Raw genomic sequence first — 14,711 nt, 5'->3', positions numbered from 1 at the left:
AAACATAACCCTCACAGAAAACTTTCTACATTTTTACATTTTCAAAAAACATAATTTAGTATGATTTATAAGCTGTTTTCCTCATGGGGACCGACAAAATGTCCCCACAAGGTCAAAAATTTCGGGTTTTACTATCCTTATGGGGACATTTGGTCCCCACAAAGTGATAAATACACGCACACACACACACACACACACACACACACACACACACACACACACACACACACACACACACACACACACACGTTTCATGTATTTAATTATCTGGGAAGGTTTTACAATACAGTTCCTCTTTTACAGTGAATACTTAAAGTCAAATATCGTGGTGGTTACAACCGCAACCCATGGTTACAACCAATGCCAGTTTATTGAAATTTGTATGTAATAATTTATAAGGAGTATCTTGAAAAATGTACTTCACATTTAAAATGTACCAAATCATACAAAATAATATATATTTATATATATATATATTATTATTATTATTGTTATTATTATATTTTTTTCTTCTTCAAATACATGCCTTTGCTTTGCAGTACAGAGCGAGAGCGTCATCGTGTGGTTAAATATGGAACTGCGTTTTTCAAATTAAAAACAAATCAGGAGCTATTTGCAATGTTTCCAAAACAGGAATTATTCAAGTATTTTAGAGTTATAGAACCAAACACGTTTTAAAAGATGCCTTTAGAATGCAAGGGGTTTTAATGCTGCATTACTAATAAACAAAGTACCATGTATATGTATATCAAGTAAATGCTGTGGTTATGGTATATGGATATGATAATCATTCCGTGCCATGGTATATATCAAAGTACCTTGGTATTGCTACCTTATAGCTACTATCACTGAAGCCACAAGAATGTCATAAAGGCATATTGAGAAAATGAGTCTCATTTAAAATTATTTTCTTAAGTAGATAACTATTCACAATGTTGTATTTTTGTGAGTATGAAATCAATGTCATGTATTATCACCCTTGATACCCTAAAATCTAAAAACAAAACAAAAAAGCAATACACACTGAAATGCATCCCAAACACAGCTTCATATAATGTTTTAAACCGGGGATATACTGTTTTAAATAGATGATAATACTCCATAGTGTGATTGTAAAGTGTGTGAGAGAAAGATAAAAATAATTTCTGTTTTTCTTTTTCTAAGAAGCAAGACATGCAGAAATTAACTTGATCTTTGGAAACGACTTTCAAATATCCCTCAATGAACTCATTCAGTGAGTCAGTAATTATTTGGAGAGCATCCTCCAGAGTCTACACTCAACTGTGAAAAGCATGAGATAAAAAGGACAAACTATTTCAAACAGACTTTTGATTCACATCACAGCTGTCCAGCATCTCAGATGATTACAGTGATCAACTGATCTCAAATAAAAACAGTGTTTTGTGAGGGAAAAGGAAAGAAAACATGTCCACATTTCACCCCAAAATCAAAATCAAAAATAAGAAGTTATAGTTTGCACAAATAAAAGGAAGCCTTTTTTTTTAAATCATCAAGATTTGTAGATCCGGGTCAAGAGCTTTAGCATGTGCTGACTTAAAAATCTGACATGAAAAGCTTCAGAAAGGAAACATATGATCCCTTGTTTAATGGTATGAGGTCAAGGTTTTCTTTTATCTTGTGACTCATAAGGTAACAGGTGGACATAATTGACTAGCTCTTCTTATGAACATGACGTCAGTCATTGCTTTTATTTATCTTGAGTTCAATTTAGTTGTCTGGTCTTACTTGTTTACCCCTAAACATGTTATGAAGGAAATTGTATTTTTCTTACCTCCAGCATGCAGGCCTGAACTTTGTTGTCAAAGTTCACAAAAGAGACTATAAACGTATTGGGCCTGTTTTTTTGCTCATGTAGATATTATGGATACTTCTGCGTTAGATTAATTATGCAGACAAATGCTTTATCTTAAACGCTTTATGAGATTGTACTCTCATGTATTTTACTGTATTATTATGCATTATTATGCCAGCATCCAATTGTCTAATATTTTATAAGTACATCTCATAGTAGATTTTTTTATTTGTTGTATTGGGCTTCAGTGATGTAGCCTAAATTTTAAGCATGCACACAAGACTTGTGTTTTGCATTATGATGCATTGATTCTAATGAATTTAATTAAATTGACAAGTTTATCACACAAACAGAGATCAAAAATATTTTCAGTTATTACTTGAGTGTCTTTCAGGTGCACAGACTGATCGTTGGGATCTGATTATGAAATATTGGACAGATCAATTTGTGAATGTTGCCTTAATGGAAACAGAATCTCGACATTTTAGTTAAACATAAAAAAAGATATGTTTTATCATCTTATTTACAACACTATAAAACAAATATAACATCAACACAATAGTCCTAAAATACCAATAATTATAATATAACAGCATAATTACAATATAATTACATAATTACAATTATATTATAAACAACAATTACATTGTTTGCATTTGTTATACCTAAGAATGCATGAATCCATTTGTTTACTCTCCCAAACTCCACATTAAATGCCTTATTTAGTAATTTGCTAAAATAGTAAGCGGAGACTATACATTTAGAACTACGTGAAATGACGCTCTTTTTCTCGTAACATCTGCCAAACGCAAGCTCTCTGTGACATCACATCATACTACTGCGTTTGCAGTCCATTCGCCAACCAGCAGCCTTGGATTGGCCAATGGCCAGATAGCGTGAGCTCTGCTCACCGAATACTCGCTGCGGATTGGCTCATCATAAAGCGAGGAGGCGGGACGCCGGTGTCTACAAACTGCAAGAGGATCCGCGTCCTCATTAACATAAATTATTCATCATCACCTAGAAGCATCACACTCAACTCGAGAGAGCCCAAGCGTTAGATTTAAGATATATTTTTATTTTATCCTTATTAATAATAAGAAGTATTTCGACTGATTTCACTCATAAAAGGATTCTGAACTTTGAAAGGAAACTATTTTTCTGTATGGTATAACTCAGAGGACTTTTGTTGGATCACCTGTGCTCTTTTCTTTGTGAATTGTCTTTTAAAACGTATTTTTAATTTCATAACTGTCTTATTTTTTATTATACGTATATTTAAATTGACTTCAGACATGTGGACATTCCTTGGCATAGCAAGTTTTACATATATCTATAAGAAATGCGATGCCCTGGTGAGTTCAGCGCACAGAGAGCTGATCGTGGCCGCAGTGGTGTGCGTGTCAGTGGGTCTCATGGTTACGTGTCTCGGGCTCCGCGGACAGACGTTAAAAGTGCCTCATTTATTCCAGCTGCCTCTCAAACTCTTCAGCACATTCCCTCTGACACAAAAGCTCTTCTCCATGTCAAATACAAACAGCTCGAGTCGCATTTCAAAGAAGGTGAGATAATATATATATATTTTAATCATAACTCATTGTTTTTGTGTTCTTTAAGTTGAGCATTCAATTTCTATTAATAATTAATATACCTGTAATTATCAATTTACTAATAATAAGACAGTTATGTAATTTACAACGGTAAAAATCAACTGATGGTCCAATAATGCAACATACCTATTTTCTTTATGATTATTTATTATATGGTTTTGTAAAAGATACATTATTGAATGAATATATATATATATATATTCCACTCTATATATATATATATATATAGAGTGGCCCCAAAATACTTTTTGAGCCACTGTGTCTTTTTGTATCATATATTATTCTGTAATATTTGTCTCTGTAAAATATATTGATCTATTAGTATATCTATAACTATTATATGGACATTGTTTCTGACAATCTTTTTAATTAGAGAGATGTAAAGCGAAAGAGGGCATCAGACAGTCAGTGCGTTCAGACAGAGGATCCAGAGATCATCATAGTGGGTGCTGGTGTGCTGGGGTCAGCAATGGCCGCTGTTCTGGCTCGAGATGGTCGCAAGGTCACAGTGATTGAGAGGGACATGAAAGAACCAGATCGGATAGTGGGGGAACTTCTCCAGCCGGGAGGATACCGGGCACTTAAAGAACTCAGCTTGGAGGGTGCGGAACTACCTCATCTGATCTTACTGTTACATAATGCATGCTGGCTCAAATCCACCTTAAAGGAGCAGTTCACCCAATAATTGAAAATAACGTCTTCATTTACTCACGCTCATGATGTTCTAGTATGGCTCTCTTTCTTCCATGGAATAATAAAGTAGAAGTTTAGCAGAATGTCTTTGCTGCTCTCTTTCATATAATGAAGATGAATGGAGACCAGAGGCTGTCAAGCTCATTTTAAGTCTTCTGAAGCCATATGATAGCTTTGTATGAGGAACAGACTGAAATTTAAGTTGCTATTCACTGAAAATCCTGGCTTGAACTCTTGGGTGACAGCCGTGGTCAACATTCACTGTCATTGTATTAAAAAGTGCAGGTTAGACATTCTATATATAATATATCCTTTTAGGTTCCACTGAAGAAAGGAAGTCATGCAGGTTTAGAAATGCATTATTCTATCAAAAATAACTATTTGACTGAACTTTATTCAGTCTGGGTTTCCATGTGTTTGAAATGAGTTTTCTTAACTTAAAATGACTATGTTATCTCAACAAAAACACTTTGTGTAGAGGGAACCTATTAAACTGGGTAAACCCAACACAATTAGACATATAAAAGTAACTCAAATAAATCACTTTTATTTCTTTATGCACTACCTAGTGACAGTGTATATTATAATGCCAAATACAGTATGTACTGGTGGGAAGCATTACATCCATAGGGTCAGGACCCCCCCAATCTGAGGGTTGCCCCCCCTAAAATATCATTAAAATATGTGTATTGTAAATAATATAATGATATATTCTTAAAATAAGAACCGTAAACCTAACGTATAATGAAAGTTTTTTTTTTTTTTTTTAAGTTTGAGAGATTTTCATTTTTGGGTAATCTGTTCCTTTACATTTTTATGTCTTTCACATATCTATCAATACTGTGTTTCATAGTTGAATAGATCTGTCATATCCGAAAGCAGATATACCAAATTGTTTGCTACACTTGTATGTAAATGTCATTGACTCACAGTCACTTGATATTTTCTGTTTGGGTTCTCTCAGGTGCTGTTGAGGGTCTGGACGCTCATGTGGTGAATGGTTATGTAATCCACGACCTGGACAGCAGGACAGAGGTGGAGATCCCATATCCCCAGCAGGAGAACAGTGTGCAGTGTGGACGTGCCTTCCATCATGGCCGCTTCATCATGGGACTGCGTCGAACTGCACTTGCTGAGCCCAAGTAAATTCCTGTTTAAATTTGTAATCTCCACATATGAATATATAAATATTGCATATAGATTATAACAACTAACAAATACATTTTTTTAACATCAAGCTTGTTATTACTTATGTTGTTTCAAAATAATACAATATGATTTCTGCAAACATTTATTATAACATTCTTACCTGCCTCAAACTTTCTCATTTATGTACATTGCAATACTGGAATAAACAGTGGAGTAATTGGATACTTAAGCTACACTTAAAAATGTCTAAATGTAATTGCAATGTTTAACAAAATATTAAGCAATGAGCTTTTATAAGGGCTTTTATATCTTGTTTATTTTATATCATGTTATATTTGAACAGTGTGAAGTTTGTGGAGGGCACAGTAACCAGTCTGGAGGAAGAAGACGGCTGTGTGACAGGAATTCAGTACAGGGAGAAAGACTCAGGAAACGTCAAGGTATAAAAACATACTGAGAAGTATGTTTAGCTTGCGGCATTATGCAGTACTGTACTTCATATGTGTCTCATGTAGAGATGGCAATTCTCAGAAATTGTCATTAAAATTAAAATCAACTGGGAGGCCTGGGTAGCTCAGCAAGTATTGATGTTGACTACCACCCCTGGAGTCACGAGTTCGAATCCAGGGCATGCTGAGTGACTCCAGCCAGGTCTCCTAAGCAACCAAATTGGCCCATTTGCTAGGGAGGGTAGAGTCACATGGTGTAACCTCCTCGTGGTCCTGATTAAGTGGTTCTCACTCTCAATGGGGTGCGTGGTATGTTGTGCGTGGATTGTGGAGAGTAGCATGAGTCTCCACATGCTGGGAGTCTCCACTGTGTCATGCACAATGAGCCACGTGATTAGATGCATGGATTGATGGTCTCAGAAGCGGAGGCAACTGAGACTTGTCCTCCGCCATCCGGATTGAGGTGAGTAACCACGCCACCACAAGGACATAGTAAGTAGTTACAAATGGCCATTGCAAAATTGGGGAGAAAAGGGGATTAAAAAAAAAAAAAACTTTATTTAGCATTTATTTGCAGAAAATGACAACTGGTCAAAATAACAAAATAAGAAGCCATGTTTTCAGGCCTCGAATAATGCAAAAGTAATGCAAGTTCATAATAATTAAAAAAAAACACAATACTAATGATTTAACTTAGGAAGATTTCAGAAATCATCATTTGCTGGAATAACACTGATTTTCAATCACAGCTTTCATGCGTCTTGGCATGCTCTCTACCAGTCTTTCACATTGCTGTTGGGTGAATTTCTGCCACTCCTGGCACAAAAAATCAAGCAGCTCAGCTTTGTTTGTTGGCTTGTGGCCATCCATCTTCCTCTTGATCACATTCCAGAGGTTTTCAATGGGGTTCAGATCTGGAGATTGGGCTGGCCATGACATGGTCTTGATCTGGTGGTCATCCATCCATACCTTGATTGACCTGGCTGTGTGGTTTGGAGCATTGTCCTGCTGGTAAAAACCAATCCTCAGAGTTGGGGAACATTTTTAGAGCAGAAGGAAGCTAGTTTTCTTCTTAGGATAACCTTGTACGTGGCTTGATTCATGCGTCCTTCACGAAGACGAATCTGCCCAATTCCAGCCTTGCTGAAGCACCCCCAGATCATCATCAATCTTCCATCAGGTTGTCTAATGGTTAGATGGAGACCTGGAAAGGCCTTCAAGCCACAGTGTCTCGCACCCACTGTGAAATTTGGTGGAGGATCGGAGATGATCTACGGGTGCTTCAGCAAGGCTGGAATTGGGCAGATTCGTCTTTGTGAAGGACCCATCAGGACCCTGTCATGGCCAGCCCAATCTCCAGATCTGAACCCCATTGAAAACCTCTGGAATGTGATCAAGAGGAAGATGGATGGCCACAAGCCAACAAACAAAGCTGAGCTGCTTGATTTTTTGTGCCAGGAGTGGCAGAAATTCACCCAACAGCAATGTGAAAGACTGGTAGAGAGCATGCCAAGACGCATGAAAGCTGTGATTGAAAATCAGTGTTATTCCACCAAATGTTAATAGTTAAAACTATTTGTGTGTTTGTGTTTAAAAATGAATATGAACTTGTTTTCTTTGCATTATTCGAGGTCTGAAAACATGGCGTCTTTTTATTATTTTGACCAATTGTCATTTTCTGCAAAATAAATGCTCTAATTGACAATACAAATTTTTGGAATTTGGGAGAAATGTTGTCAGTACGTTGTAGAATAAAACAAAAATTTTCATTTTACTCAAGCACATACCTATAAATAGTAAATCCAGAGAAAGTGATTGTTTTGCAGTTGTCTCTTAATTGCATATATATATTTTATTCTCTCTCACTTTCAGGAGATCCATGCTCCACTGACTGTAGTTGCTGATGGCTGTTTCTCCAAGTTCCGTAAAAATCTGGTCTCTGGGAAAGTTAAAGTGTCGTCTCATTTTGTTGGATGCATAATGAAGGTAAATATAAGGGTGACATTTGCATATTTTCTGTAAAATAGCCCAAGTAACATGACTTATAGGGATTTCTAGGGCTGTGCAATTTTGCCGTTTTGACAGCTCAAGTACTAGACAGATGCTGTAAATCAACCAAGTTCTCAAGTACTTTGGGTGTGACAGTGAATGAGTTCTGCACTGTTCTTTAATTGGTGGACAATGTACATATGCATCAGACAGACATATTTTGCCATTAAACTGCATTTGCTCACAGTTTGTGCCATGAGCAGTGCATTTAACCATTGAAAATGTGTATCATGACACCTAAGATCCGTTCCGTAAAATCTGTAAAAATAAAGGTATTTTTTTATTTTTAAAAGTTGCACTTCAGAGTATTTGTGCCCATCCTATGTTTTCAATGTTCTGTGCTCTCCCAGGATTCTCCTCAGTTCAAGCCCAACCATGCAGAGCTGGTTCTAGCTGATCCCAGTCCAGTGTTGATCTATCAGATCTCCTCCAATGAAACTCGGGTCCTGGTGGACGTCAGAGGAGATATGCCCAGAGACCTCATGCAGTACATGACTGACAAAATCTATCCTCAACTGCCAGGTATTTTACCCATATACATTTAAAAAATAACCTAATGGCTAAAACGAGTCTTTCTCTTAAACATGGATTTCTTGAATATGTGTGAATGAAGTCTGTTGTTGTTTTGTAAAGAGCACAGCACAGTAATTCTCACAGTAACGACTGTTTTGCTTGCACAGAGCACTTAAAGGAGCCATTTATGTGTGCACTGCAGAATGATCGCTTAAGATCGATGCCCGCCAGCTTCCTGCCACCCTCACCAGTCAATAAACCAGGTAGGCCAAATAAAAATGCCGATATCTACATACCACAACAATGTAATGATTTTAATTATATTAATTATTATATTTAAATATATAATAATATATTTAATAACATATGGTCGACTGTAAAGTCCGCCCACAGAGAAATCTGATTTGGGGGGTTGTGGAGCTACCTCCCTGAAATTAGTTTTTGCAGGATGAAATGTCTGAGATTGCCTGCAATGCCAACAAGCTCAGTATGATGAGGCTTTGACACACCGCCCCAGACCATGACAGGCCCTCCACCTCCAAATCGATCCCATTCCAGAGTACAGGCCTGGATGTAATGCTCATTCCTTCAACGATAAATGCGAGATTGTGCGTTCATGTTGTAACTGTTTCAACAACTGTGGCAGTTGTTGTTACCGCCATCCTGTACCTGTCCCGCAGGTGTGATATTCAGACGTACCAATCCTGTGCAGGTGTTGTTACACGTGGTCTGCCACTGTGAGGACGATCAGCTGACCTTCCTGTCTGTCTGTATCGCTGTCTTAGGCGTCTCACAGTACGGACATTGCAATTTATTGCTCTGGCAACATCTGCAGTCCTCATGCCTCCATGCAGCATGCCTAAGGCACATTCACGCAGATGAGCAGGGACCCTGGGCATCTTTCTTTCTGTGTTTACAGAGTCAGTGGAAAGATCTCTTTAGTGTCCTAAATTTGTATAACAGTGACCTTAATTGCCTACCGTCTGTAAGCTGTTAGTGTCTTAATGACCGTTCCACAGGTGCATGTTCATTAATAGTTTATGTTTCATTGAACAAGTATGGAAAACACTGTTTAAACAATTTACAATAAAGATCTGTAAAGTTATTTAGATTTTTACAAAATTATCTTTTAAATACAATGTCCTGAAAAAGGGACGCTTCCTTTTTTTGATGAGTTTATTTATTTATTTATATTATTTATATACATTCGCCCCAAACTCACACCATTACACACCTAACCTTTTTACTAAATCACTCCGGAGACTGAGAATTATGTCCATTTTACATTTATAACAACATCATTTTTTACAACTACATGTAATCCCAACCAATCAGAGTATGATGCAGCATCTTTTGTGCAGTGGCATGAAACTCTGCTGGAACTGTGTTGAAAGTCACATACCACCTGTCCTCAAATAGGTGTTCTGCTGTTGGGAGATGCATATAACATGCGACATCCTCTGACTGGTGGAGGCATGAGCGTTGTGCTGAATGATGTCCTGATCTGGAGAGATCTGCTCAAGAATATCCCTGACCTCTACGACAACACCGCTGTGCTGCAGGTAATCAAAACACCTGACCGGGAAACATCTGAAAGAGACGTCTGCAATTTATTCTGTTTCAGGCAATATTCCATAATAAAATGCTCATCTGACCATTTTGGTGCTAGTAATTGCTGCTCCTCATTCCACATTAAAGGGATGAAAATTCTGTCATCATTTACTCACCTTTATGTCATCCCAGATGTGTGGCTTTGTTTACTTATGCTGAACACAGACAAGGCTCTGTAAGTCTTCACAATGCAAGCGAATGGATTCCAAAATTTTGAAGCTCCAAAAAGCACATAAAGGCAGCGTAAAAGTAATCCGTATGACCCCAGTGTTTAATATATATCTTCAGAAGCTATATGATAGGTTTGGGTGAGAAGCAGATCAATATTTAATTTCTTTTCACTATAAATTCTTCTCACTGCCCAATAGTTGGCAAAATGCACAAAGAATACAAATCGGTAAAAACAAAAGAAGAATGTGAAAGTGAAAATGGAGATTGATAGTAAAAAAGCACTTAAATATTGATCTGTTTCTTACCCACACATATCAATTCACTTCTGAAGACATGTATTAAACAACTGGAGTCTTACTGATTACTTTTACTTTTTGGACCTTCAAAATGATGGTACCCATTCACTTGCATTATATGAACCTACAGAGCTAAGATATTATTCAAAAAATCTTTGTTTGTGTCCAGCAGAAGAAAGAAAGTCACACATGTCTGGGATGGCATGAGGATGAGTAAATAATGAGAGAATTACATTTTTGGCTGAACTATCCCTTTAAATCCATTGAACATTTAAATGAGGCTACGATCATTATATGAATTGTGCATGATGAGCACACTCTGATATTTTTGTTGTCAGGCAAAGAAGAAATTCCACTGGGAGCGGAAGGCATCTCACTCGTTTGTGGTGAACGTCTTGGCTCAAGCACTATATGAGCTGTTTGCTGCAACTGACAGTAAGACAAAACAACTGTGGGACAAAACAGGAATAGATCACCCAGAAATTGAAATCATTATTTACTCACCTGCATGTTGTTCCAGACCCAAATGCTTTTATTTATTTCTGTGGAACACCTCGGATTTGGGTATGACACATATGCATAAATGACATCAATGAGCCATTAATTAATCTTTTTTCCAGAAAAAATGGAATATAGCGTGCTTGTCATACTAATTTTATTATACTTTCATAGTGCTTTTTTGCTTGACAGTCATGTTTCTTATGGGCTGTCCATGTATGAAGGTTTGTATGTTTCACAAACAAACAAACAAAAAAAACAGCATAGGGGTTTGGAACAACATGAGGTTGAATACATAATTACAGATTTTCTCTCTCTCTCTCTCTCTCTCTCACACACACACACACACAAATGTTCACATTTATATGCTAATGCACTTTAGAAAAGTACAACCCATTTCATGGCACCATAATTTGGAATTTATTCTGTTGACTTGAAGGTCTTATTTTGAAGTTATATAAGACATCTAACAACTAACTAGGAAATAGTAACACATTTTGCAGCTCATTATATCTACCACCATTTGTTTTTTTTTCAGATTCACTGCATCAGTTGAGAAAGGCCTGTTTCCACTATTTCAAGCTTGGTGGAGAATGTATTAATGGACCAATTGGTCTCCTGTCAGTGTAAGTATTGACAAACCTTTACAGATTTTCTCCTCAGGGGCTTTTAGTTTTTTCCCTTTAGATATCTGAGATCTGTCGGAGACATTGTACCACCATTAATCAACGTTTGTTTCCTTAGATTGACGCCAAAGCCCTTGACTCTGATTGGTCACTTCTTCGCAGTTGCCCTATACGCCATATACTTCAGCTTCAGGTCTGAATCGTGGCTCACAAAACCACGTGCCTTTGTCAACTGCGGAGCTATCCTCTACAGAGCCTGTACCGTGATGTTTCCGCTCATTTACTCTGAGTTTCAGTACCTGGTTTACTAGAACTTATCATTCGATATAATTCAGAACTTTTTGGGACAATTTTTTATTTCTTTTGCCCTTGCGTGCAACACATGTGCCATTCATTGGTGGCTACATCTGAGTGCTTAATATTCTTCTGGAAGAAGGGATTCATGCTCAAACATGAAAACCACAACAGGCCTCAAAATGAAGAAATTGTGAAATATTAACTATTTCTTTGCTGCCTTTGGCTGTATAACGTGTCTGATTGTAATCGAAAGAGACCCTGCCTTATATTGTTATACACTATCTTCTGAGATTTGCCTTAGACTATGGTTGAAAGATTAAAAAAAACCCCTGTGTTTTACTTGAAAGTCAGCATGAAATGGCAGGCAGGCAATGAAAATGTTTAGGGCTTAATGACGTCATCTGACAAGGAAAGTCGTTTCAGAGGTGGAGCAAGTTATTACATTTTGATAAAAGATTACTTGGAATAATATGCACTAATAAATGCCACACAATAAGACCAGGAACACATAAATAGGGTCAATTTTGATTTTGTGTTGACTTCAATGCCATGTGAAAGTGTCACTTGTGCCTCTAGCATTTTTAGTTTTGGTCTGGGTCAAAAATGCATTTGTTTTTATTGCACTACTGCAATAAAATAATAAAATAAATATAATAAAATAAGATTATAATTGTCAAACCACTAGGCTGCTTGATCAGTGAGGATGATCAATGCAACTTTTTTTAATTTTCCAGAGGTGCATTGCTTTACTGCTTTTTCAAATGATTTGGGCACAATTGCATAACATCATGATTTTGGACATGCAGACTTCCATTATTATTTGTTTCTTTCACAATTGTTTCACAACAGATACTTTTACTACAGTTTTATGGGTCCATTTTCAAAGTAGAATGCAGGTTAACATTTAGCACAATCACACAAGTGCATTAAATATGTCAATATTTATATAGAGAGAGTACAATTATGTAAAAGTTCCTGAAAGAGGACAATGCTTTAAAGTAATGGAAGAACTATTTTAATTTTTGTGATTTATTCATAACTAAGTTGATCTGATTTGATGAGTTGTGGTCATGTTTATGTTCATATGTGCTCTTTGCATGTAACTACTTTATGGACCATTCTTTCAATTATTTGCCTTCTTTATGAGGAAACTTTTGTATATCCAATCATACATTGATTTGTTTGATATTTGATGTCCAATTTAGTTTGAAAATGTTTTATCAGACTGGAAAGTGACCCAGAAACTAAAACAGTTGATCACGTGTCAACTCATGTGCGATAAATAACCAAGAGGAGCTGTATTTTGTACCATTTACAATGTCCACCAGGTGGCGCTCTTGCCTTGTGTTTGTCACTGTGCTTTTTAAAATGTAAAATAAATTAGAAAAAAATATCAGTCTACAGATTTTTTACATTGTATTAATGCCAAAAAAATAAAATAAAAAAATGCATATATTTCTAATATATTTAAGGATGTCAATGTTATAGGCATACATATAGGCCTACTGTTGGTAAATAACTGTCCCTGTTAATTTAGGCTACCAATTTAAAAAAAACTATTGGAACATAAACCAATTTTAATTTGATGTATATGTGGAAAACATGTCTTGAGTATTTTAAACTTGCATATATCCTACACTGTTTTACTGTTAAGCAATGCTAAGGCCATTTTGATTGTGTGCCCCTGCTTGTTGAAGAGTCTGTAGATACATTATTTATTTTAAAATTGTTTTGGTTTGGGGATACAGTATTAGTTTTATTTGTTCAAGTATTGAAAAAGGTCTTAAAATGTCTTACATTTAATTTTAAAAACTCTGCAGCAACCCTGTTTTAGAAGAATTTCTCAGCTCTTTTGGTCCATACAATGCAAGTGAATGGGTGCCAACATTTGGAAACACCAAAGATAACATAAATCAGCATAAAAGTAATCCATAAGACTCCAGTGGTTATGTTACCTTTATGTGCTATCAGAATTATCCCACTTCTCACTTCTGAAGTGGTAATAACGAGTATGTCGTGTTTCTTGAGAACTTTTATTTTGACACCATAAGACATATCACTCTGTTAGTGGAATACTGGACAAATACAAGCTATTTTCATGGTGTAAAAATGTACATCATGCAATAGTTGCTGATATACATAAATAAATTTGACAAAAACGGCAAGCTCTAACAATTAGCTGTATTTAGAAAAAATAACTAAACCTGTCCTTCACTTCAGAAACTGTACTCTCCTCCGCCATGTTGAAAGTCCACTCCTCCCATCTCCGAAACTCGGGTATCAAAATTATCCACTTGAAATACAGGCAATTAAAAATCCAATTTTCCAAGTCGGAATTACGACTCGAGGGGTCATTCATGTGCAACTTCTAATTGGGAAACTCCTATTTACGATAATTCCGATAGCACGTGAAGGCAGCATTATATCAATATTTCACAAGTGATATGATATGAGAACGTGTGGATGAGAAAGAGATCACTTTCACATTCTTCTTCTTGTGTTTTTGGTGATTCACATGCTTCATGCATATCGCCCCCTGCTGGGCAGGGAGAAGAATGTCTAGCAAAAATGACAAATATTGATCTGTTTCTCACCCACACCTATTATATCGCTTCTGAAGATATGGATTTAACCACTAGAGTCGTATGGATTACTTTTAAGAGGCCTTTATGTGCTTTTTATAGCATCAAAATGTTGGCACCCATTCACATTATACTGACCTACAGAGCTGAGATATTCTTCTAAAAATCTTAATTTTTGTTCTGCAGAAGAAAGGAAGTCATACTCATCTGGGATGGCATGAAGGTGAGTAAATGATGAGAGAATTTTCATTTTTGGGTGAACTATCCCTTTAAAGTGATAGCTCAGCCATAATTTAATATTCTGTCATCGTTTCCCAACCCTTATTTTGTTCCAACCCCATTTGGTCATCTGTA

General features: G+C 36.5%; 1 protein-coding gene across 1 annotated transcript; it reads left to right on the top strand.

Annotated features, from left to right (window-relative positions):
- Window positions 1-2,832: 2,832 nt before the first annotated feature.
- On the top strand, window positions 2,833-13,169 carry LOC127656113 (squalene monooxygenase-like). The gene is made up of 11 exons (XM_052144296.1): window positions 2,833-3,375; window positions 3,797-4,025; window positions 5,081-5,258; window positions 5,609-5,705; window positions 7,587-7,700; window positions 8,114-8,285; window positions 8,444-8,539; window positions 9,696-9,838; window positions 10,693-10,789; window positions 11,391-11,478; window positions 11,597-13,169. Exons 1-11 carry the CDS (start codon window positions 3,109-3,111, stop codon window positions 11,787-11,789), a joined length of 1,674 nt encoding a protein of 557 aa, XP_052000256.1. The 5' UTR covers window positions 2,833-3,108; the 3' UTR covers window positions 11,790-13,169.
- The last annotated feature ends 1,542 nt before the right edge of the window (window positions 13,170-14,711 follow it).

The sequence above is a fragment of the Xyrauchen texanus genome, chromosome 15 (assembly GCF_025860055.1).
Source record: "Xyrauchen texanus isolate HMW12.3.18 chromosome 15, RBS_HiC_50CHRs, whole genome shotgun sequence".
In the NCBI taxonomy this organism is placed as follows: domain Eukaryota; kingdom Metazoa; phylum Chordata; class Actinopteri; order Cypriniformes; family Catostomidae; genus Xyrauchen; species Xyrauchen texanus.
Note: the sequence above shows the minus strand (reverse complement) of the source record. Positions and strands in the feature narration are given on the sequence as shown.